At 40.4% G+C, this 26224-nt stretch overlaps 3 protein-coding genes across 3 annotated transcripts in view; 1 reads left to right on the top strand and 2 right to left on the bottom strand.

Annotated features, from left to right (window-relative positions):
• Positions 1–26224, bottom strand: part of LOC122968041 (oocyte zinc finger protein XlCOF6-like) — an 813118-nt gene that overhangs the window by 525394 nt on the left and 261500 nt on the right. The gene's annotated exons all lie outside the window — the stretch shown is intronic.
• On the bottom strand, positions 471–14027 carry actr1b (actin related protein 1B). Its single transcript, XM_044333011.1, has 11 exons — positions 13821–14027; positions 11487–11551; positions 10771–10846; positions 8612–8737; positions 8375–8499; positions 5968–6184; positions 5787–5879; positions 5510–5684; positions 4501–4562; positions 4354–4394; positions 471–3116 (listed from the first exon to the last, which is right to left on the bottom strand). The coding sequence occupies exons 1-11, from the start codon at positions 13866–13868 to the stop codon at positions 3014–3016; spliced, it is 1131 nt and encodes a 376-aa protein (XP_044188946.1). The 5' UTR covers positions 13869–14027; the 3' UTR covers positions 471–3013.
• On the top strand, positions 15059–26223 carry march5l (membrane-associated ring finger (C3HC4) 5, like). Its single transcript, XM_044333021.1, has 7 exons — positions 15059–15169; positions 17459–17540; positions 18680–18882; positions 20161–20291; positions 20375–20546; positions 20720–20886; positions 22668–26223. The coding sequence occupies exons 2-7, from the start codon at positions 17512–17514 to the stop codon at positions 22830–22832; spliced, it is 867 nt and encodes a 288-aa protein (XP_044188956.1). The 5' UTR covers positions 15059–15169; positions 17459–17511; the 3' UTR covers positions 22833–26223.

The following is a 26224-nucleotide window of genomic DNA, read 5'->3' as shown; positions in this document are numbered from 1 at the left end:
TTGTTGTGGATTATTGTAGAATTTATTGACAAAAAAGTAAATTTAATCCCTTTAAATCTATAATATAAAGTTGTCTAAATACTTTCTAGTAATACTGGTCTTCAAAACACACACATACAATTAACAAAAACCATAATATATGAATAAATATAATTAATTCTGTAGTTTTTTTGTGTATATGGACCCCCAAAATGTTCAATATTAAATAATGAATAAATAATACATGAATAAATTGTGTAAAAAGTTTGAAGAATTAAACTGGAGTCATTATCATGAATTATTTCATAATAACATTAACAATAACAAGCAGTCTGAATACTTTACGTAGTATTTCAGAAGTATTGTGTATTTGTATTTATACATTACTCAACTACAGATCAAATACATTTCTTCAAACTCAACCTTCAACTCATCTTTTCCCCTCCTGAGAGTCTAAAAACAGCTGAAAAATCAAAGACGAGACATCCGAGCAGCAGCCATTAACTTATTTATTATATTGAATTTTACGAAAAAGTAAAAGCAAACACTTGAATAAACAGTATTGTACATTTTTAGTCTGTTATCTTATGGTTCCTGTGGTGGTTGTTTTTGAAAAGCATTCCACTGTACACAAGGCTGATGACATTTTACAACCTTTTTTTTTTTTTTTTTCACTTTTTAAAAACACCCAAAAGCAGACGACGTGGACGCTCCGGCTGGAGTAAGGCGGACACAGGAAGTGTTGTGGACACGACCCCCTTCACTGCCTTTGAGATGCAGGGAAATCATAAGACCCAGACTTTACTAGTACGTAGACGGGGGTGGAGGGAGGGGCGAAGAAGAAGAAGAGTAATACAAAAACTAAATCATCAGCCGTATTTGCTCTCTGTGGATTCTCAAGTGTTTCACCGTCCAGACTCCAGAGCCTGGCTTCATGTCTCTGTGGACATCTGTAACTGTACACAATGAACTGACATGCAACTCAGTAAAGCAAAGAGCTTCAAATAGACAGGAGGGCTAACTCGGACAGCTATTCTTGTTTTATCGTATCTGCTGAACACTTGAAACAAAAACTTTTTTTAAAAAGGAAAATTCTGGTATTTTTCCCTCATAATTGGGTCCATTCTGACTACCAGTCATGCAGACTTTGCACTCGTCACCTCTCTGTTCGGGGAAATTCGGGGGGAAAACACGACTTTGGCGTAGAGCTTTCAGAATAAACTTCAATTTTACTGAAATCGTTTCTGACACGTCGGACCGCCATGTTTGTGAGCTTGAACTTGTGAGCGTCGACGTCACACGACAGCTCAGGGTTAAAACTACTGTAGTGTAGAACATGTCCGGTAAACGTGGGTTTAATCCCAATGAGAACAACGGACTTTGGTTGCGTCTATATTTGTTTAATTTGCAGACACTTCCAAATTATGATGCGCCAAATCGAATATATCTGAATTTCCTGGGTTGTAATTAGGACTTTAATGCCACAAACACATCTGCTTCCAGCTAAACTAGCTTAACGCTGGTTTGTTTACATGTGAGAATCGAATGAAAGATTCGTTTACGTTATCGTCTTAAAGTGCAGCAGCTAATTATCCAGTGAATTATTATCATTGTGAGTCATTTCACTTTCATAGTCGGCGTGTAAATTCTTACTGTAGTTCACAGAATTTACAAAAAAGTAAAAGCAAACACCTGAATAAAGAGAATTATACGTTTTTAGTCTGTTTGTTTCTATAGTGGTTTTATTTTGAAAAGCTGAACACAAAGCTGATGATATTTTACAACCTTTTTGTTTGTTTTTCCCCAATTTAGATCAAAATTCAATCAAAAGTTCTTAATGATTTCTGTAAAATTAAAGTTTATTTAGAGAGCTTGTGCTGTTTGTCCTTATATATACACGTTGTTTAGTCTGCAAGTGCACAAATCGGCCACTTTTAAAAGAGAATCAGACCCGTTTAGGAAAAAAAAATACCAGATTCCTCCTTTAAATGTGCATCTCAGGCCGCTGTAAAAATGTGGAACCGGTTGATGGATTTTCTTAAAAATCAAGGCATCTCCTACAACTTTGTTTTAATCCCGTCAAGCTGAGACAAAAAGCTCCGACGGCGACACAAAAAAAAAAAAAACGTGATGTCATGTTGATGTAAAAACATTGAATGACGACGGATTAGATAATGAGAGGTGACTGGAGATTTTTTTTTTTGTTTGTTTTTTTTTATAACCGCTTTTAACTTTTGCACCAGGGATGGAAAACGTGCAGTTTAGGCCAGATATATATAATACAGTGGTTATCTTTACCTTCACTGACACTAGCACTACATATTATTATAGTACTTGAAAACCTTTTTTTGTTCTGTACGAGCTAATTCATGTCAGAAACGTAAAGAAAAAAAAAAGCCTACAAAATGGACATCAAATAAAAATCTATATCTTCGGTTTGGAATGGAAGTTTCAACAGTAGCAAAAAAAAAAAAAGAAAAACATTCACGTTTATTGACATTTCATGATATTCTACACCTTGCAGGGTTTTTGTTTGTAGGCAAGAGAGCAAATACCTTAATGTGGACTAAATGATAGTATAGCATGGCCTGTAGTAAGAGAGGAGTCCACAGTGCTAATCATCGCCCTCTGAGATACCCTGACGGCCCTCTTGTGTGTGTGTGAATGTTTGGGAGATTGAGGAGGATGATTTGGTGCTCTCACCGTCACCCAACAGCAGGAAGAACAAGAGGAGGGGGCGAGGGGCGGGGGGGGCGGGGGGGGGGAGAGGTGACTGGACAAGGAGGTAAATATGGAAACGAGCACACATGAACGTGTGTGTGCGTTTCTCTGGGTAAAGCAGGACAGCGGTTTAGAAGCGGCCGGGTTGTTAAAGGATGATGCAGAGGTGCCCGGAGGTGACTGGTGCAGGGGATGTGGGAGTCTCTGACAGAATGATGAGGGGAGGGGAGGGGAGGGGAGGGGGGTGGGGGGGGTTGAGGGCAGTTCTTGAGGGGGAGAGGGGCGATCGCATGACGTCGGCTCCCCCTCCCGACTAGAAGGTCTTCCTGTGGATGGCACGTGCTCTGTCTTCTTCATATTCACGCTTCGACACCCACATCTTTTTAAAGGTGTCCAACGACGCCAGGATGGAGCCGCTGCCGGGAGGGAAGGACGGTTTAGATCACGAGAGTTCACAAATGTCAATTATAGTGAAAAACACGTTTTATGATCCACAAATTAAAAGATTTACAAACATGTGATGATTTGTGAATTAATTAGGGATTCATAACATTGATTTTCCCTTTTTCAAGTTTCACCAAACTTTATTAATAAGTGTCAATATTCTACAAAAACACTGTATATGTCTAATTTCTTATATTTGCTTTTGAAATGCTTCCTGTGCATTTAAATGTATAAAAATATTTAACATTTTGTTGCCTTTATTTACAGGTTTTGAACTGAGTTACATCTCTGAGACTCTTCATGTCCTCAGACTTGAGGTGCGTTTAAGTGCTGGTGGAAAAATCGGACGTCTGGCCTTTAAGCACATTCATGAGGGAAAGCATTTCATCATCAGCATCTAGTCAGACTACACACGTTTAACATGTTATAGTCTGGTATCATATGGTCTTTATTTAGTCAAATTCAACTTCAGCACATCCAGAATATCCTGTTTTCCCATCATCACCTAAATGCAACATATAAAGAAAAATCCACACGTGTCTGTGCACATAGATCTGTGAATAAGTGTTATTATATTATTTATAAGCACAGGAAGCATTTCAAAAGCAAATGTTAGTAGTTGGAAATATATATGTAGAATATAGATATTTATACTGACGCTTATTAAAGTTGTGAGCACCGTAATTAATGCACAAATCATCATAAGCTCCGTTTCCAATCAATATTCCTATATATATATATATATATATATATATATATATATATATATATATATACACACATACACACATATTCACACAATAATATGTGTGAATATTAGGAGATAAACAGCCGGTGGAGCTAATTCTCCAGTCACCGTTGCAGAAGAAGAAGACACAACGAGATGACGTCATTAAAACAATGACAGTCGAAGCTCAAACGATGGAAAACGTGATGGAAATATCATCATCACTCCTCACGGATCTGATGTTTTCAGATCTTCAGTGACGTTTAAGTCACATGATTCATGACGTCATCGTTTATTCACATTATGCTTTTCATCCACACAGCTGCTGTCACACCTCATATCATATATTTTATAAAAACAGGTGGATGAAAGCTTATTTATTCAGAACATTTGTCACTACTCTTGAGACTGATTTCTCTCCGTACATACATACAAACACATCAAACACAGTCAGTCCTGAACTCTGGAGACTGAATTCTTACCCGATCCATGTGGAGTACAGCCTCTCTTGAGGAGCAGAGATCTGCAGCAGAGAACAGAGAAAAATCAACCGCAGGTCACAAAAAACAACAAGTAAAATACACAATAACAACAGCAGCCAAATAAACAACATAACGGTCTGGACCCACCTTGATCTTCACGTCTTTGGGTGCAAGCTTCTTGACTTCAGTTAGTAGTCTCTCTCCGAAACCTAACAGGAAGGAGACAAACATCACAGGCTTCATCTTTAAGCTTGTTTCTGATAGTCGGATCAAGTTCCAGGTTGCTACAATAATAAAAGTTCAATTTTAATAGATAAAGGAATCAGAGGGATTTGGATCGGATACAGCAGGAAGGTTCAATAAAATGATATCAAACCCTGAAGCTGCTCATCTTCTCACTTCCTGTATAAACAAACACACAATAAAAGCCTCTGATCTCCTTCGATTTGATTCAAAAAGCCCAGAATCATTTAATGTCGTTTCAATTTGATTCTTGATTCGGATAAATACCGATATCACATAAATCTCTTCTCAAATCATCCTGAGAACGTTGAGCAACACTGCAGAGTCCTTCAGTATAAAACTGTGTCTCCATCTCCTGGTTATAAAACAGAGCACCAACTCGGTTTTTCACGGGCAAATTGAAAAAGAGTAAAAGCTTCAAAACAGTTGATCAAGAATAATAATAAAGACCTACAAGGCTTCATCATCATGTATAATTAAAATAAATAAATACTACTGCATACGGCTACACATGGACAACAGCAACTGAAAGTCTGCTCACTAATTCATCTGCACTGTTTGTCTTGACAAGACAAGTAGAATCAGATGAGTGTTTATCAGTTGAGTCAGCGGCTCCACAGACTGAAACTATTCAGTTTACAGTTGACTGTTGTGACTCAAGACGACTAATATAGCAACTAATATTTATTATTATTTAACTGAAGTATTTACCCATCATGCACCCTTTCTTACACATGACATTCAGAGCATATGTACATGTTAACTGAGAAAAGCTGAAAAAAAATAATAGATATTGGATCATTCAAATAAAAGTTAATTATTCCAATTAAACTGTAAATCTTCTTTTTCCAGCTGTAGTTTTTAGTGTAAACAGCCTCGTTAGTAGTGATATTAGTTATCAGTTAACACCAACCTTTGATCAGTGTTGATCCTCCGCACAATACTATAGTGGAGAAAAGTGTGCGTCGCAGGTCCATGTCAGACTTCTGGATAGCGTAGGCCAGGACCTCGTGGATCCCCGAGCTCTCGTCTCCGATCAGGTCGGGTCTGAACAGCAGCTCTGGAGCTCGGAACCTCGCCGGACCGATCTGGAAAATAAACGAGGAGACGGTTTTCACAGAGGAACGTATGAGGGAAATATTACACTTTGAAGTTTCCAAACACTTCCTGGTAGTTTTTCCTGGACTCACATTTAAAGAGCTTCCGTCGGGGAGAACATACTGAGCCTTCTCTGTTTCTAAAGTCTCGTCCTTTTGTGGGTTGAGAGACAGATAACAGGCTCTCTGCGAAGACGGAAAAACACGGTTAATCAGACAAAGTCATTCCTGTTTCACGTTTCTGAACAGATTCACGCTCATGTATCCGCCTCACCTCTTTGATGGTGCGAACCACCTCGAACTCTGCCGAGGTGTTGAAGTTGTAGCCTTCCTTGCGTAGCAGCAGGCGGAGGTACCGCGAGACGTCTCTCCCGGCGATGTCCACGCGCATGATGGAGTGAGGGATGGCGAAGCCCTCGTAGATGGGCACCACGTGGGTCACGCCGTCCCCGGAGTCCAACACGACACCGGTGGTACGACCTGTAGCGTACCTGCGACAGACAAGAGGCCGATGACATCACATCTACAACAAACCGACAGATTCATCCTTCAGTGGCGGGAACGAAGGATTAGAGAGAGTTTTCTTGGTAGAAACGGGTTTTTTTTGGTTTTTAGGGTGTTTGATGATGCTGATGATGAATCTCAGGAACGTTCAGCTGCTCAGGATGAGATTTACGACAAGTTTGTGACGTTAAAAGAGTATCGAGGATCCGCTGAATCACGCGTTCCAGACGTTTTGAACACTCGTCTTGTACCTGTGATCTTTCTCTGTGTGATAAAGGTTAAGCTGCAGCCATTAAGTGATGCAAAAGGTCAACAACAATGTTTAGTCTGACTTCGGGTCCTCACATGATGTTCCATTTATATACTCAGGAACATTGTGTTGCCACCTAAAGCCGGTGCTGACGACACCCGACAGGACAGATGCGTGATGAGTTCCTGCTGTTTGTGGTTAACTTCAGATCCTGCACCAGCACAACGACGGCAACACCATCAGCTGATGATTCATCTTCTATTTCAGAGATCAGTGTGTGAGTGCTGCTGCAGACATGATCTGCTGCTGCTGTTTGTTTTATTCTCCTGCTGTTTGGCTCACTGGAGGGTTTTTTTTTTTGTTTACAATTCTCAATAAATAAAAAAATCTACACTTGCTACCAAAAACTCCCAGAGAGATTCCAGCAGCGGGTGTGTCTGTCTGCCGGCTGCTGGCATGTGGAAGTGTTGACTTGCGTTTCTGCTTCATCAGGACAACTTAAACAAAGAGGTGCAGAGTCAGACCTCAACCCAAAAACTACAGCCACGTCAAAACTCTCAGTGAGTTTTGCATCTTTTTCTCTCTAATCATCATCATCAGGCTGTAATCTTGCAGATGCAAAGTGAATAATTTTATGCACAGATCACACACACTGCGTACTAAACTCCATCATCTTGGGGCATTTTTATCTTCAGGCAAATCCCCAAAACCACATTTCATCTGGATAATCCAAATAAATTCTGTGGTAGCAGCAGATTATTACAGGAGGAGAACTCCTTCAACTTTTCTCACCATGTTTACAGTCATCAGATAAATGTGCCAGATATCTAAATACAATCCATTAATTAATTAGATATAGAAAATATAAACAGTTTAGTCAACAGGCAGGAAGAATTGAAAAACGTTTTTTGCACTACAACAAACTGTAGAAATAAAAATATCTTTGACAAAAGTTCTTCTGCATCATGAACATGTTTCTCTTGAATATTACCCATGAAAACATTAGTTTCCTGGAGAGACAACGTGCTCTCTGCTGCTTTAAAGGGTCGTCAATAAGAATAAGAAATTCGTTCTCATTAGTGACGCCAGTGGCCGTTAAGTGAACTGCGGCCAACATCCTGTTACTCGTTCTCGACTTTACATTGTGATGACGTCACGTCAGGAAAGTTTTACAAACATAAAACCTCCACGGATCAAAAGTTCATCACAGAAAGAGTCATAATTGATGTTGTTTGCAGTTCGAGGTCTCTTGTCAACAGTTTAACAGACGTCTCTTTTATAATGGTGGTTTTTGGGGAAAATGCTTTTTGGGCCTTAGGAGGATTTTTCATTGCAATACTGCGAGTGGCCACTGGGGAAAAACTGTCTGCACGGCGCCACATCCAGCTCTTATTATACATCCGTGCTTCCACAGAGCCCGCCGTGTTTCTACAGTAGCCCAGAACAGACAAACTCTGACTCTAGAAACGGCCTTCTGCGTTCTTCGCAGCCACCGTAGGTTCTCCTACACGCTTGTAAGGGGAACCTCAGTGCATCTGCAACCTCACCGCTAGATGCCACTAAATCTACACGCTGGACCTTTAAGTGCTGCAGTGTGTGTTGGTCGCCGCGCCGCTCCGCTAACGTTGGTCTCTGAGTGACGGCGTAGAAAGTTCACGATATATTTCACATTCATCTCACAAAAGCTAATTATTTAGTCATTAAATCAAAAAATGTCTGGCTGTCCGGGTGCTGCACCGCCCTCACAGTTGATGTCATGTTATTAACTAACATTTAGAAAATCGATTTCTGACCCACGACGCCGTCCTAAGTAACATGACGCTGTTTTTCGAAGTCAAACCTCTAAAAAAGATGCAAAACTTTTAACATTAAACATGAATTTGTCCGTCAAACTAGCCGGTAAAGAGTCAAAGCAGAGAGTTCTTACAAACTGAGCACAGCCTGCATGGAGATAAAGAGAGCAGGGACGTTGAAGGTCTCAAAGAAAACCTCTGCAGCCTTCTCTCTGTTCTTGCTGGGGTTGAGAGGAGCCTCGGTCAGCAGAACAGGATGCTGCGAAAAAAAAACAAAATAAAACACAAAAGATGCAGGACAGAGTTAATGACTTTATTTATCATGTAAGCAGGAAGAGAGAGAAGAGAGAGAGAGAGAGAGAGGAGCTCACCTCCTCGGAGAAAGTCTGCAGCTGCTCTTTGGAGTAAACATACTGCCAGATCCTCTCCATGTCGTTCCAGTCCTTCACTATGCCGTGCTCCATCGGATATCGCACCGACAACAAGCCCCGGTGCTCCTGATGAGCGGGAGAGGAGACATTAGTGAGGAAGGAGGAAATCAACACTGCAAACAGCTCAACACAGAGAGAGAGAGAGAGAGAGAGAGAGAGAGAGAGAGAGAGAGAGAGATTAAAGCTGGGTGGTTTGTGACGGTGATCAGGCCTCTCAGACCTCTGAAGACCGGCGACTGAGACAAAAGCTTTGAGTCATACGCTTCAAAAAGCTGCATAAGAGACGCTGTACGTACAAGCAGCAGCTGTTGCCGGGGTGTTTCACCACTTTTATGGCAGCGCTAGCAAAGAGAGAGAGAGAGAGAGAGAGAGAGAGAGAGAAAGCCTCTGTGGAAAAAAAAACACTCACATGACATCTAGTCTAGTGTCTGCCAAGAGGCATGTGAGAGACTCTGAATCCCATCGGAGAAAAGTTCTGCGGTCTGATGACGGTTTTTAGGATCATATGAAATGACTGATGATGAGTTTGGTGTCACAACAGTCAGTGTCAGAAATTTAAACTTTTTGATTCACCTGTCAAGCAAGTGTTTTTTTTACCAGCTAAAATAATAAATTGCTTTTCTGTGTCACATGTACATTTGTTTCAGTATATTTCATTGAGATAATAAAGTTTAATGTTGAATACAAACAAACAGAACAACTCTGTGTGTAGTTTTGTGTTGTTCTATGTTTTAATTGGAAGGGACTGCAGATGACAATTAGCTTGATGCTAAATCTGGTGCAGGACATCAAATGTCAACATTTCTGTCCCATTAAATTAAATCATACAGTAGCCTAAACCAAACCAAACCTCCATTTCTCACAAAACTCTTTTTTTTTTTATGTGCTTCGTCCTCTTTTAGTCGGTGGATTTTTCATTTTAAAGGTTTGTTTACTCCTTGTAAACGTCGCCACGTTATAGCTGTTTAACTAGCAGTGAACTGCAGGCAGGTGACAGATTAGCGAAGATCTCCTTCACCTCACAACGTCTCCAGAGCTCCTACAGTTTCACTGTTTAAACATGCATAATGAACACACTCGGTGCTGCGTGTGTGTGTCTACGCTGTATAAGGACAAACAAGCCAGATATTTTATTAAATTACTATTTTGGTTACAAATATTTACCCGCAAGTGTGGCGAACAACAGAAAAATCTACCCGCGTTTTGTCTCTTGGCGGTTGATGATTTCTGACGACAGCTGGATTCACCTGGAGCAGGAACCTTTGAGAGTCTGATGATTTAAAACCAGTTCTTGATTGAATAAACAGAGAGTTTTAGCGCTATATTTAGACTCTTGGACTGTAATGTGGAGAGTGAAGCTAGCTGGTGTTGATGAAGGTCACTGTGAGACTAAAACAGCGTCCAGTCGTCTGTCTGGATGAGACGAACCAACTCAGAGTGTCATTTACTGACCGTCATCACTGCTTCAATGTTTGTTGTAGACACATAAATAAGAGAGGAGAAGAAGAGCAGCCTTGTTTGCATAAACGCTGTAAAAATCTAACTGACCACGGAGCCACTTTTCAATATTTACTGATATTTTATAGACAAAATGATGAATCCACAAAATAACTGACAGATGAACCGATGATGAAAATAATCCTTATTCACAGCCCTACATGGAAGATACTGACGGCTAATATTAAGATATTTTTGGCTCAATACCTTGAATGACATTGATAATGTTATAATAATTCAATAACATCTCTCAGTCTGATGCAGCAGAGTATTTAGAAGAGCTTCAAACTCTTTTAAATGTGTTTTACATCGTCCCTGAAAATGCTGCTGGCAGCGGTTCAAACAGTCCAGAGCTTCACTGATTATTGAGGGAAAAGTGGTGAAATTTCCCAGAATTCTGAGTTGTTTATTAGTAGTTATGCTTCTGAATAAAAAAAAAAGTACAGACTGTGCGCTCTGCTGGAAGCCCTCACAGCGTTACTGGATTCACACGTACAGTCTGATTCATATAAATCTAACAGTTGTGAATAAAGCAGGCTGTGTGTGTGTGTGTGTGTGTGTGTGTGTGTGTGTGTGTGTGTGTGTGTGTGTGTGTGTGGTACCTCTGCCTTGGGTCCAATGAAAAGGTCTCCCTCCAGGGCTCCTGCCATCACGCGCACATGCTTGGGACGCCCGACACTGCATCACACACAGAGACAGAGAGAGACAGAGACAGAGAGAGACAGAGACAGAGAGAGAGAGAGAGAGAGAGAGACAGAGAGAGACAGAGACAGAAAGAGAGAGAGGGAGAGAGAGAGAGAGAGAGAGACAGAGAGAGACAGAGACAGAGAGAGAGAGAGAGAGAGAGAGAGACAGAGAGAGACAGAGACAGAGAGAGAGAGAGGGAGAGAGAGAGAGAGAGAGAGAGAGAGAGAGAGAGAGAGAGAGACAGAGAGAGAGAGAGAGAGAGAGGGAGAGAGAGACAGAGAGGGAGAGAGGGAGAGAGAGAGGGAGAGAGAGAGAGAGAGAGAGAGAGACAGAGAGAGAGAGAGAGAGAGAGAGACAGAGAGAGAGAGAGAGAGAGAGGGAGAGAGAGAGAGAGAGACAGAGAGAGAGAGAGAGAGAGAGAGAGAGAGTCAGACCACGTAAAGTCAACACTAAATATGTGAAACTACATCAGAGCTGATTGACAGCTGCGACTTTTGTGTTGGAGTCACTTTTCAGGCTTAAATAGGAGTATTTATGTACAGGAGCTCGTCGGTTTGAGCTCTGGGAGGTTGTGATGTGTGTGTGTGCGTGTTTGTGCTGCTGCAGGAGGAGGAGGTCGAGGAACACTTACTAGTTAGGGAAGCAGTATTTGGGGATCTGGTCTCCTGCAAAACCAGCCTTGATAACCCCCGAACCCTGAAGAAAAAAAACAAGAGATATGACATGAAGAGACCAAACATCTCAAGAGTTGAGGCTGAATTTAAAGCGCTGCGGTGCTTTAATCTGTGAGCAAGAAAGAGGCAGGTCATAAGACACAGCCGGAGGCCGGCGGAGAGTCACACACTGCTCAGACACCCGCCCCAGCAGTCAGCAGCAGAAGCTCTGTGCCCTACATCCCTTCTGTCTCAACAGATACTTTGTCCTGTAACTGCCACGACTAGTAGAGGCTGACGCTCAATTATAACAGCTGCTGTTATGCTAAAGCATCAGTTTATGTTTCTCCTCATTTTAAATCTGAGCCAAACAGTTATCTCATCGACGCAGAGACAGAAACCCTCAACCAGGACGGAAACGAGATGAGAAAAACTATTAAAAAGGGAGGAACAAACTTCCTCACAACACCGGTGTTACACCAAATTCTGTCAACATTTTGTGACCAGAATGATCTGCATCTGGATACGTTATCTGGCTAAAGACATCTGATCAATAAATCTTTGCATTTATACCTGCTAGTAAAATGTATTCACGTTGGATCTCAATATGTAAATTAGCTGGGCGGAGCTGGCTGAGTTGTTAACAAACATCGCAACAAACGAACGTCGTTAATTGAAGACTTCCAGCTGCTGCTGCTGCTGCTTGTAGTTTTTGTGGGGTTTGCTTTAGCTGGCAGGAAGAGGCGGAGCTAAGTGACCTTTCAACTTACTGCGCTTATTTTTTCTTATAAACGTGGTCTCGCCGTACAGATCACATTTACACCTACTGAGATCCGATCACAATGCGAGCCAGACCACCTCCAGATGTGGTCTGATCGAGAACATTTACACCTGCGTTAGCATAAATCTCCCCTCATCCAGATACATATCAGGTTTTAACGCCAGGCGTAATCGCATGCTTCATATGCCTCCATAGTATTTAGATAGAATTACAAATTTTCTGCAACAATCAGTCGATAAATCAATCAGTCAACAGCTACTTTGATAATCAAATAATCATTTTAGTTTGGTTTCAGCTTCTCAAATGTGATTATTAGACAGTAAACTGATAATCTTTGGGTTTTGGACTGTTTATCAGGCAAAATAAGACATTTAAACACATCACTTTGACTTTGGGAACAGTCAATTTTTAATATTTATGGAGCAGATTAATCAATAATGAAAATAATCCTTTAGTTGAAGCCCTACATGGAAGATACTGAAATCTAATAAAGATGTTTATGACTCAACACCTTGAATGATATTGACAATGTTACCATAAGTCAGGTTATGACTTTTACCTTTGCCGTGAAGATCTTACAGTCAGCAGAATATTGGAAGAGCTTCAAACTGTTTTAAATATGTTATACATCTTATATAAAGGTTTAAATGACATGTACATTTCACTTTCATTGATAAGTGTTAACAAACACGCCTCGGTAGTATTTAAGATAGAATCAAACATTTTGATAGCTGTGATTTCGATGCATCAGATTCTGTGACATCAGAGGAAAAACTACATGCAAAAGACTCAAGTGTTGACCAAACATAATGACAGGTGAGGACTCTCCAGACACACCTGTACACAAAGGTTAGCGCTGTCACACCTGTCAAAACGTGAAGCTCTTCCTGTATCTAACGTCTGTTTATTAGTGGGTCACAATTTTTGGACATCTACCAACAAACCGTACTTGAATAAAGTATGATAATAAAAGGCGTTTGCAGTGATTACATAGCTGATATTCCTATAATCATATTAGAGTCACATAATCTGACAGGTCACAGGATTTATTGTAACACCGGTAAGCAATAACGCATTTGTTTGTATTCATTTGCCTGCTGTCTGCTGCTAACATCCGTCTGCTACTGCTGGACGCAAATAATCTGTATCCTGCAGAGCTACTTGCTCGGGATGACTCTTCAATCTTAGCTATTTACGAACACAGTGATTTGTAATGATACAGCACCACATACAGCTAACATTTACATTTAGTAGCCTGCATGACACACCGGAGCTTAGCTAGCCGGTTAACCTAGCTAACAGCTTTGCCTTACGCTCGTTTGTGTTTGAACATGTCAATAAAAGCAACAACAGCAACACCACGAGCTGTTTAGGTGGAGCAACGTAAAACTATGCGGTTAATTACCGCACATTTACTCAGGTGACCGAGCTCCAGCCCCGTTATTGTTAGCTGCAACACAATAGTTAACGAAGCTAACGGCTAGCCAGCGGCCTCGGTTTGGGTGTGGATGAATGACATCATCATACTTACATTATCGATAACAACCGGCTGGTTAGCTAAAATGTCATAGGACTCCATGACGGACTGTGTATTTCTGATATGTTTCTATTGATCCTTGAGCGTATTCCTCCCCGTGTAGTGTTTTAATCATGTAAAAAAAGATAACGCCCTGTCACTCCGCGCTCTACCGTCTCGACGCCGCCGCTGCTCAGTGTGCCGCTGCGGGCTGAACCGCCTCTCCACCGCAACACTCTCACCACTGACTGACAGGAGGAACCAGCCAATCACAGTATCTGATTCTGTAACTGACAGGAGCGACAACCAATCAAAGTGCTTGAAAAGAAAAGCCATGCTGTCAACAGCAGAAGCCGATCTAGTGCAAACTACAGCATCTTTCTGTGAGCAGTTAAAGGACAGATTCGCTTTTTTTTGTTACCATTGTTGGAAGTGTTCAGATCCTTTACTTAAGTAAAAGTACCAACACAGCAATGTAAAGATACTCCATTACAAGTAAAATCCTGCCTGAAAAATCCTACTACAGTAAAAGTACATAAGTATTATGAGCTTGATGTAGTTAAAGCATTGCAGTAAAAGTAGTGGTTTGGTCCCTCTGACTGATATATTATTATATATGACATCATTAGATTATTAATACTGAAGCATCAGTGTTAGGGCAGCATGTTACTGTTGTAGCTGCTGGAGGTGGAGCTAGTTTCAACTACTTTACATACAGTTAGCTAGTTTAGTCCAGTGGTTCCCAACGTGGGGGTCAGGCCCCTCCAAAGGGCCAGCAGATAATCTGAGGGGTCGTGAGATGATTAATGGGAGAATAAAGAAGAAAAAACAAAGTTCGGAAACACAAATCTATTTTCAGTTTTTGGACTTTTTCTCTAATCTGATTTTTGCTGAAATATTGGATCCACAGTGTGTCCACACAGTCATTCAAAAGCTGATGTGAAGCTTATATGAGGCTTCAGCAGTCTGAGTTAGTCATATCAAGTGGATATCTGCCACATTTAGTCTTTTTAGCATATAGTCTTTTAAGTGCATCATGAAGGGATCTTCTAATGGTCAGTATGAACACGAGGAATGATTACAAGCAAGAAAAACAATGTTTCAATGTTCATTTGGGCTCCTGACTGTTGTTTTTAGACAAACTTGTTTTAGACAAATTTGTGAAAATGTCCTTTAAAAATTTCTTATGTTTCCCATACGCCCTGAATGTAACATGGCCGCTGACCAATCAGAAAGCTGCTAAAAGCTAAAGTGGGTGGGCCTTATCCTCAACAGAAAGTCAGCAGCACAACAACCGCCTGCGCTAAACACAGCGAATATTATATAAAAAACACATGTATTTGGATATATAACTTATTTTTCAGGTAGGTGCTGTTTTTATATCAGTATCACGCAACTGTTTTCTTAATTGACAGGCAGCGAGGTCGGTTATATTTATGGTTAAACTAGTTTAGCTGTCGTTTCCTCGGTAAATCTGATATTCACTAACGGTTAAGTTAGTTAGCTTCAGTTAGCATTAGTCAGTGTTGTGTTTAAAGGTCAGGGCAGCTGAGTTTCAACTCTTGACAAATAAACTGAAAAGTCAGACAGGCTAAGAGTTACGTAATATAGATGAGTGGTGATTTTTAAAAGCTGGGATCGCAGCTAACTTATGGCGTAAGGACACTTTACAATTGGTTTCAGTTTTCAGTAAAGTGCGTGACGTGAGTGAGTGATGCTGTTTCATTTTGGCAGCGTTGGAAAATAACTACAAGTACAATTATAAGAAAATAAACTATAAGTACATTTACTTAAGTTCTGTACTTAAGTAGAACTTTGAGATACTTTTACTTTACTTGAGTATTTTCAGTTGATGTTACTTTACATTTCAGAGGAAATATTGAATATGAATATTTAAAATTGTTTATCAGAACTTTTTTTTTCTTCTTTCCTCTCCCATTAATCATCTCATGACCCCCTAGATTAATGAGGTGACCCTTTGGAGGGGCCCGACCCCTAGGTTGGGAACCACTGGACTAAATTAGCTAACTGTATATAAAGTAGTTGAAACTAGCTCCACCTCCAGCATTTGTACCTGTATTGGTACTTTTACTGAAGTAAAGGATCTGAGTTCTTCTTCCACCGCTGGTTTCAGTTCAACATGTTTATTTGAGTGACTACTGTGTCATATTTAAGCACAAAGTTTGGACATGAAGAAATTTGGTTCTGTACAAAACTAGTCATCAGTTTGATTTCACTGCACCTTCGGTTTCTGTCTGGTTTCTTCTTTCAGGTAGTAAATGTTAGTAAGTAAGTGAAGTTTATTCAATACAGCACCTTTCACAGAGTGCTTCACAAGAGTAAATAGTTAAAAATAAGATCATAAAAGAGTCAACAACAAACAATAAAACATAAGCAACAAAAGGCATTAAAAAAACCCCACAGAATTACAGGTTGTGATTACAGGCACTTTCAAAAAATACTTCGCAGATGATTGGATGAACCATCTGTCAATCACCATCTATCGCTTCCCGCTGTTGTCACACCTAAACCACGCCTGTAGCTGCTAGTGGTTCTAGGACGCTGATTGACTGGTTCAACCACAAGCGCATAACAAGTGCAGTGTTTCTTAAATGGAAGAAACAAGAACAGGTCAACGATGTGATATGTTGGTCGAAGTGCAGAAACTGATCAAATACAACACCGAGATTTCTAAGATTAGACTGTACAGTTGTAGAAAGGGACCCAATACACTGAGCAACCCTGGAAGCTTTGCTATCTGAAGCAGTGATAAGAACCTCAGTCTTATCTGTTTAACTGTAAAAAAAATGTTAGACATCCAGTCCTTTATGTTATGATAGTTTGTCAGTCTCATCAGGCTTAAAAGAGACATACAGTGATATGAAACAACTTTAAATTTGCGGATAATACGACCTAATTGAAGCATATATAAAGCAAATAATATAGGACCCAAGACAGAACCCTGGGGCACACCACAGGAAAGAGCAGCAGTTTCAGATGTATAGGGAGCAAATGACAGAAAAGGTTCTGTGGACTTTCTCCTGGTCTGGTTCTCCTTCTATCTGAGACAGACAGGAGGAGAACCAGACCAGGTCCAGGGTGCTCCCAGAGACACCCACCCACCGTTTAAGCCTTTCAGTCAGGGTGTTGTGATCTACAGATCTAGCAGCAACAAAACAGAGCCAAGGCTGAAACAATTAACAGGTAGTCAAATTGACCGAAAAATAATGTGCAACTATTTTGGTAATCATGTAACAATATTTTCATTATCGATTCATCTATTGATTATTTTCTCAATTAAGCGATTAGTTGTTTTATACAATGTCAGAAAATGGTGAAAATGTTGATTACCATTTCCCAAAGCCCAAAATGCAACCTAAAATGTTTTGTTTTGTCCCGATCAACAGTCCACAACCCAGAGATATCGATTAATCGATTAACAAAATTGTCTAAGCGATTAATTGACTCGCAAATTGACTAATTGTTGCAGCTCCAGTTCCAGCCTTCAATTTTCTGGTTTTCTTTGTCAAATATATCCGCAACGAAAATGAATTCCTGCAGGTTTAAGTTCATCCACCACTGTAACTTTCCACAAAAAATGCACCTTTGTGAAGTTTGTTTGTGTGTCTGTAAATGTTTATTTCATCCTGTAGGTCGTCGCTGCCGTCTGATGGGTTCATTATAACGTCACAGCCTGTTCGGTATCATGGCCCTTGTTGAGGAGCAGCCGGAGAAGTAAGACCACATCTCCTGAGATCACGATAAGTCGGGCTCATTGAGACATTTTAATGATGTATTTTGTTTTATAAAGTAGAAACTAACATATTATAAACACTCTTGATCTTCCTACAGCCTTTTAAATAACTGACAACTCATGTTTGGGTGAAATATCTGTCAGGATCAAGTTGAAATGTTTCTTTACTATAATTACGAACATAAAATTACTGTGTAGAGTTATTGTGTAGCATCATATTCACTCATCACTTAGTCTACGTCTACGAGTTTCAACTTGTTTCTGCAAATACGTCAGTCCACATTAAAATGCCAAAACATGTAATTCTCCTCCTACTGGGCATGTGTGGAGGACGGATGAGCACGTCAGCCACAGAAAACCAGCGAAGAAGAAATGGTATACTGTATTCTATTTAGTTTACGGCAAGCAGATTCCAACAGTTTGAGCAGAGAAAGGTGGTAGATTAGCTACGTTTAACTCCAAAGCTGTCAAAGTAGACAATTAAGAGAACAACAGTCACATCAAGTGTTCACCATTGTTGTTCTTGTCATTTCTTCTTCTTCATCTTCCAGTGAAACGCAGCGCTACTGCCACTGTCTGTTTTGTCAGTGATATGACAGCGTTTCTACAAAGCTCCGTTTTCCTTGTACACACTACAACACCAAGCCGGCGTTTTCACATTTATACAGTCTGGAGGCTGTTTTGGAAAAGCTCCGTTTTCAGGGAAGAAAAACGCCGTTTTAGTCCGGACGGAGGAACGAAAAGGAGAGAAGAAGATCATGTTAAGGCGACTTAGTGTGGACATGAACTCAGTTTCACCAGCCACCCTAACTGTAGGACGTATAACCATCTTACAGATCTTCATTTGGACACCTGACTGTTGTTTTAAGACAGACTCATCCGTCAACGCTACAAACAACCCATAATGCATCTCTCTCCATTTACAAAGAAAATCTGATGTTGTGTCTCCTCCTCGAATATAAGACGACCCCACTTTTAAAAATATAGTTTCCAGAATAAAATATCATCTTCTATTCGGACCAATATAGTATTAACTGATTATCAAAATAGTTATTGATACATTCTCCTTCGATTGATTCTCATAAGCAGTTAGTAACTCTTTGTTTCTGTTGCCGTCCAGACACTGCTGGGTGTGTTTCGCCACAGAGAGGGACGACCACAGTGCAGAGTGGGTGAGCCCCTGCAGGTGTAAAGGCTGCACGAAATGGATCCACCAGTCGTGTCTGCAGCGCTGGCTGGACGAGAAGCAGAAAGGAAACAGCGGCGGCGCCGTCAGCTGTCCTCAGTGCGGGACTGAATACCACATTATCTTCCCCAAGATGGGTGAGTCGAACTTTTAAAGGGATATTCCACCGATTTTACACATGAAGTTCAGTTTACTTGCCATGAGGAGCTGCTCAGCCTCGCTGTTGTATAATGTCTTCTGGGGTTTTGAGGGGAGCTTTGTCAAGTTTGAGAAAATAACCCTGATGATGTCATAGTGATGTCATTAGAGTTATCTCAGCTTGGGCTTAGAAACTTAAAACAGCTTAGAATCACTCACCAGGGCTGCTGCCTCAGACCTTCCACTTTTTGCAATATTCAAAGAGCCGTTGGCTCAAACTATCAGACAAAACAAAGAACTGAAAGGGTTTTTTTTAAACAAATGAGGAACATAAAACAGGACCTTTTGCAGATGATGTTATTGCATATTTCATAAACCTCAACTCAACATGTCCCAAACTTCTGGATGATTTTGGTCAGATGTGAAGTGCTAAATTGAACATCTCAAAAACACAGTTACCCTCCATTAACAAGCTTTATTGTCAATCTACAGTATATGCAGGACATATAGAGGAGGGAAAGTTTGTTCCTCCAGGGCCACAGTGTAACACATATATAGACAATAAATACAGAATATAAAATCTAAAATATACAGAACTGCTCACATTAAGGTGCGTTTCATTATATGCAAAATACAAGATGTAAACGTAGGTGTAGTTTGGACAGCACTGATGAAAGTGGTTGTGCGTCTGTTGTGGAATGAGGGTGTGGGGGTTGTGGGTGTGGGTGTGTTTGTGTAGGTGGTAGTTCACTATTACTCTTTTAAGTCCAAAGTAAGTTTTGGGATGGGGGGGGCACAGTGCATTCAGGATCCTGATAGTCTGTAGGGAAGAAGCTGTTGTAGAGTCTGATGGAGTTGGCTCGGATGCACAGGTACCTTTTTTCAGATGGTAAAAAGACCGTGAGAGGGGTCACTGACTGCTCTGTGGGCGCAGCAGGTGTCCAGTAGTGATGGGAAAGCGGCGCCAGTGATCCTCTACATACCAGGTTAGACAATCAGGCAGAAATATAAACTGAAGTGGGATGAAAAATCAATAAAATACCTGAGAGTAACTAATAAACTACAATATAATGAACAATAGGACTCAGAAAGACAAACAAAATGGTCAATGCTGGCTCACTGATGTGTTTTTAATAGTTTCTGGACAACAACGGAGGAATAAGATATCTCAGGCTTTGATACACACACAATACTTGTTAGTAGATCAGTTAAATGATGGGATTTGTTGACAATAAATAAAACGTAGAACATCAGCAGACTGGTTTCTTGTGTTTCAGGCCCGTTGGTGTATTTCCTCCAGCAGGTAGACAAAGCTCTGTCTCGGGCCAGTCCCTTCGCTGCTGTCGGGGTCGTGGTCGGGACCGTGTACTGGTCCGCCGTCACGTACGGAGCTGTGACGGTCATGCAGGTGAGCCACAAAGCTAACGTTATATCACACAGAAAGAACGAGAGCGTTACAGTCTGTATGATCTTCACCTCTTCATGTTTCAGGTGGTGGGACATAAGAAGGGACTGTACGTGATGGAGCGAGCCGACCCGCTCTTCCTGTTGATGGGTCTGCCCACCATCCCTGTGCTGTTGGTTCTGGGCAAGATGATCCGCTGGGAGGATTATTTAGTGAGGCTGTGGCAGAGATACTCTTACAAACGCAAGCTCCCGCCAGGTAAACGTCAACACACACACACACAATATAAAAACCATACAGAGTGAGGGTTTCTGTCTTTAACGAACCATCTTTGGCAAACTGTAGATTTAATAAGTGTTGAATCAAATAAGCTAACAGTGATTGGATGATGGAAGCTGTTTGAAGTGACGGGGCTGTGTGTTTAATCTCAGGTACGGGTCGCTACCTGCCGCGTGTTCCTGCTGAAGGTCCGACTGCAGGAGATCACCTCTCTGTGTCTCGGACTCTGTGCGGAGCTCTCGTCTTTCCCTCCATCGCCAGTCTGGTGGGACGGCTGCTGTTTGGACGAGTGTCCTCTAACCTGCAGCGCACCATACTGGTGAATATGACTGATATACTTTATATTTATCTGTGCAAACATGCTGGTTGAGCTTCTTCAATGGATGTGTCTTGCTTGATAAGGGTTGTATCATGATTAAGGCTGCAATTAATCAATATTTTCATTATCTAATTATTTTTTTTTGATGTCAGAAAACATTAAAAGTCAATCAAACAGTCTAATTGATTGATGGATTTATCGTTGCAGCTGTAATCCTGATTGTATTGTGGTTAATTAGTAGAGAATGTCAGTGAAACATTGTGGACTCTATTTTTACGACGACACTTTTATACCTTAAAGTTGGCTTTGATCATCTGAGTGGTATTTTGGTGAGCAGTACACAGTGAACAGGTGAGTTCAGGTTCATTGAAATGAAGCAGTGAAAAGCCAGTTGTTGGTATTTTGGTGGAAATTTGTTTAAAAAGTTAGTTAGTCTGTCAATCTGCTGCCATTTACTTGGAGAAAATACACAAAAATTGTGGAATTATGCTGGGAAAAAAACAAAAAAACAACTATTTTAAAGCTGCTATAATCAATATTTTTATAATAAAAAAGTCTGTCAGTGTGTGATGTGTTTGGCTCGTAGTGATGAACCTACAAACCTACGGCTTTACGGAGCTTTATAGTGAGTTTCAGCTCATTGTTTATCTGTCCGGCTGCAACTTTACTGTTTTAATTCACTCTCAGCGTCTCTTAGTGTCGTTTTCAGAGATAAAAAGCTGTAAAAAGCCGCTGTACACTACCTGCTCAGCACCAAACGGCAAACAGACAGAGTTAGCTTTAGACTAGCTGGTGAACATAGTGGAGCATTTAGCAGCTAAAGAGCCAGATATTTCCCTCAGGAGTTGGTGGAGACCAAAAACAGAGCTAAAAGAGAGTGAATATTGGACTCACATTCACCAGGTGGACAGAAACACGACTCCACATGAATGATAATGTTGCTCCATAACTGCTGGATGTGGAAATAAGCAACTGTTTGCTAACATGTTCAACATATCAACTTAAAAGATGATGATATGTTCACTGCTTGTTTACTTTGCCCCTCAAGTGGCCAAAAAATCAGTTAATACAGGTTTAATGAAGCATCTCAAACAAGTTGATGCAGCTTAATAATGTTAGATTTTGATGTTGTTAAAACAGGAACGTCAGTAAATCAGTCTTTATTTATCTGTTAATGAATATGTGATTCACAGCTGCTTTATACTGTATGAACCTCTGCAGCAGCATCTCACATATTTATATGTTGATGAATCTGTTCATAAAGCAGCACAGTAACGTGATTACACACGACCTTGATTTAATCAGTGTACACACATCAGACTGCTCGGTTATAACTCAATAATCTGTTTCATTAATGCTGAGTCACCGTCTTCTATCCAACTTCCTCTTAGAACAAGTGGTTGCTTCATGTTTTATTATTTAAATGTTTGACATGAAGTACAATAGAATTATATCTGAGTTGATGTCAAACTGTTTTTGTAGATTTCCTGAAGAAGAAGCGTCTTTCTATTGGTTCAGCTAATGTTGACATGCTTCACTGCGATTGGCTCAGCTGTTTTAGAGCTGACAGTGTATTTATCGGTCACCACACCTTCAGATCTATAATCCCTCGCCCAGCCCTTTGGACTTTAGACTGCTGCAGGTACATGAAGCTAAACAGCAGCTGGAGACGCCCGCTAGCAGCTCTGCAGTACATTTATTAATGTGTAGAAAGAAGTCACCGAGTTTCATTTCCTCATCATCAGGTTTCTTGTTTTCTGTCGTCCTCTTCCCCTCCGCAGGGAGGCATCGCCTTCGTGTTGATGAAGGGAGTGTTGAAGGTGTATTTCAAACAGCAGCAGTACATCATTCAGGCCAACCGACACATCCTCAACTACCCCGAGAGAAACGGAGACGGACAGAACGAAGGCGGAGACGAGGACACAGAGGACAGCGGCAACGAATGACTTCACCGAGTTGGAAAGAGGCCAGAAACATATGTTTAAGGGGCATGAAGGGACCCAGACATGAAGGGTATTAAACCAAATATTTTACCATAAAACTCTGCAGAACACTGATCTGTTAAACTGCTGTAAGATGAGCGCTGTAGATGAGCTGTTTGAAAGAGAGAGAGAGCTGGAGTGATGTGACTCGGAAGTAAAAGAAGTTTCCACCATCATCATTAAATATGTGTGTGAGTGACCCCAAACTATAAGATAATGTATACTACTAACACAGCGGTAGATATCAGTGGTAACTTCAGACTCTCAGCTTTAAATCTCAGCCACAAAGATACTTGAAGATGTTTATAAAACAAATGATTTATTGCCTTATTCTCTCATAAAGTCACACCACTGTCAGTCAGTCAGTCAGTCTGGTATAAACAAACACAAATTAATGTTTGTTTGTTTATTATTTATGCAGCTTTTTTTACGCCTTAAATCCAGTTTATACGACGCTCCTTTCAGACATGAGTGTTGTAACGTAAATACGATGCAGATTTCAACACGTCTGAATCACTTTTATATAAAAGTCACAGTTGCAACGTCACAAGCTCGGACCTGGAATGATTCCTTAAAGGATCAGTCTGGACATTTTCTATGTTTGTCTTCTTATAAGGAACAATAATAATAATAATAATAAGGAGGAATAAGATATATCAGGCTTTAGATACACACATAATACTTGTTAGTAGATCAGTTCAAACATGAAGACAAACATAGAAAATCAGCAGAATGATCTTTTAGCTCAGAACGCCGTCAGATTAATGAAAACACATGAAAATTTATCACTCAACTACCATCTTTCATACACAAAATCAGTTTAATAAATGAGGAAATGCTGTAAATGACCTGATTTGAAGATGTGGAGGAGATTCTTCTCATGTCTTATGGACGAGTTTATGAAAATTGTGTTGAGGAGAATTTACACCGATCTAATCCACATGAAATAGTCTTTTCGTTAGTGTCGTTATTAAAATCAAGTTAATTCCTGGTTTCCACGTCTACGGGGTCACAAGGTCGTCTGCAAGGGTCCGTACAGACCCCCTGAGCAGACCTGGATTATAATATGTATAGAAGTGTTCTGGATTATGATCAAGACTCTGATTTTACTGCCACAGCGACTTCATGCTGCCTGATATAAAAAGGATTCCAATAAGTTGTACGTAGTGAGATTTACAGAGTTTAAATTGGGGGAAAAAGAGAACATGATGCAGCTTCATGAGTCTGTATGAGGTGAATCTCTTCTTCTCAGTACGGTTACCTTCATCAACTTTAACAGGTAAATGAAATCAGCGATGTTACATGTTCATGTCTGAAAGGAGCTTTAACGTCTTCCTTTTATGTGCCTTATTTAAAGAACTTATCCACAACTAACCAAACTTTACAGACTCAGTTAACTGCCAGACAGACAAAACTCTTCAACACTTCTTATTTCTGAGCCTCCTGTGCTGCCCTGATTGTTTCTGTCTCAGTAATTCTTCCTGGATAGTTTTTTTTTAACTGAACGGATAAAAAAAACTTCCCGACTGTTTTCTTCTTGACTTCTTCTTCCAGATATTTTAATACTCGGCGCCGACCTGCAGGAGTTTTTTCACGCTTAAAGGACAGAGATTCAAAATGTTTCGAGTCTCTTAAACATCAGTCAGGCGTCTGTATGAACAGTAGTAATCATTCCTCCTTCATACTGGATATTAAATGATCCCTTTTTAATACAATTGAATGTAAGTGATGAAGACCAGTTAGTTCAGAAGTTACTGTGATGCTGATATGAAGCTTCAGTCGTCCTCGTTAAACAGATCAAGTACTCAACAGGAAACACAAAGAGAGAATTTTATAAGACTGAAACTTTGGAGGATATTAAAGCTGCAACAATTAGTTGATTAATCAACAACTATTTTGATAAATGAATAATGATTTTTAAGAAAAAATTCCAAAAAGTTGCTGGTTTCAGCTACTTAATGCTTCTCTTTGTCGTACATGATGGTGAACTGAACGTCTTTGTGTTTTGGACAGTTGAAGTCGTTCTACGCTGTGAGACGTTCTGTCTGAGAGGAAAGTTGTGGTGTCCTTGATCTCACTGTGAGACTCGTCCACCCACAGACAGTTTGGAGCTTTGACAACCAAAACCAGCCGGAGGAAAAACTCCTACAATGTGACCGCTACTACGACCCACATCTAGAAACAAACCATAGTCACCGGTGCAACAGTTTGTGAGCAACATCTCGTAATAAATTTTGAGGCAAAACACTCGTTCTCCTTCATACGTCGGTGACGCACACGAACCAGAACGATGGAGGTGAAACAATAAGATGAATGACGGTAATGACGTGTCTGTACATCGCAGCGCTACGATTCATCACACGTTCATCTCACAGTCTGACATCAGACAGTCTGACACAGCTTTCTCACATAGTGACATGAAATAAACGTACACAGCGTGAAGACGTATGACGTCACCTGGAACTGTGAGCAATTATAACGGTTGTTTCTCTGACTCTTTGACTCTTGATTTGTGTAACGAAGCCTCATATCAACCTTATTTACAGCATGAAATGACACACCAGTAGCTGTCACACTGTGAGAATTTGGTCTTCATTTGAACTTTTGAATACATTAAAAAGGGATCTTCTAATGTTCAGTATGAAGAGGAGGAACGATTACAGCAAGAACAACTCCTGACTGTTGGTTTAAGACTCACGTGTGAACTCGTTCTCGCTGCTGCTGCTGCTTGTTTGCTAACAGTCAGTTGACCTGCTGAACTTTGAACTTTCATCCTTCTGTTTTTGATGCAACTGACTGTGAAATAACTTTTATCACTGACACACAGATGAACAGCTTTCTCTTCTATCCCAGCTGACTGTACACTATGTGATCTCTTTTTTAACAGTTTGAACCCGACCTGCTGAATCACGATTGCTTGCAGATTTATGTTGAGAGTATTTCAGAGTTTTATTGCACAGGTTGAGTTTGTGGTTACTGGGTGATTGTTTTTTTCATTTGATGCACTTCCTCTTGTGGCGCAGCTCGAGGTTTCCGGCCCTACATGTGGTCGTTCGATATGCAAACGGGGTCACTGGACATTTTATTAAAGCGCTGATTTGTTAATATTTATTTGGAATATGTTCAGTAAAAGAAAAAGGTTGAGATAAAAAAAAAAAAAAATTGATGCCCTGCTCAAATGAATCTGTGAAGGAAGTCAGATTAATTTGATAAACTGCTCTCTTCAGCTAATCGAACATGCTCTGAAACCTTAATTGCACAATTTCCTTCCTGTCATGTATGTGTATGTTAAAAGGAGCTCTTATTTTATGTCTTGGAGATTGATTTATTTAATAAAGCTCTTTGTAAAACTAAAC

Source organism: Thunnus albacares, chromosome 18, assembly GCF_914725855.1.
Source record: "Thunnus albacares chromosome 18, fThuAlb1.1, whole genome shotgun sequence".
Lineage (NCBI taxonomy): Eukaryota > Metazoa > Chordata > Actinopteri > Scombriformes > Scombridae > Thunnus > Thunnus albacares.
This window is presented reverse-complemented; position numbering and strand designations above follow the sequence as displayed.

Excerpts from the sequence above, each read along its gene's own strand:
- march5l (XM_044333021.1), top strand. The coding sequence starts at position 17,512 with ATGGCCCTTGTTGAGGAGCAGCCGGAGAA. Across the intron at positions 18,883-20,160 it reads CATTATCTTCCCCAAGATGG|GCCCGTTGGTGTATTTCCTC; the intron begins GTGAGTCGAACT and ends CTTGTGTTTCAG. Across the intron at positions 20,292-20,374 it reads GAGCTGTGACGGTCATGCAG|GTGGTGGGACATAAGAAGGG; the intron begins GTGAGCCACAAA and ends TTCATGTTTCAG.
- actr1b (XM_044333011.1), bottom strand. The coding sequence starts at position 13,868 with ATGGAGTCCTATGACATTTTAGCTAACCAGCCGGTTGTTATCGATAAT. Across the intron at positions 8,500-8,611 it reads TGCAGACTTTCTCCGAGGAG|CATCCTGTTCTGCTGACCGA; the intron begins GTGAGCTCCTCT and ends TTTTTTTCGCAG. Across the intron at positions 5,685-5,786 it reads CCGACGGAAGCTCTTTAAAT|ATCGGTCCGGCGAGGTTCCG; the intron begins GTGAGTCCAGGA and ends TTTATTTTCCAG.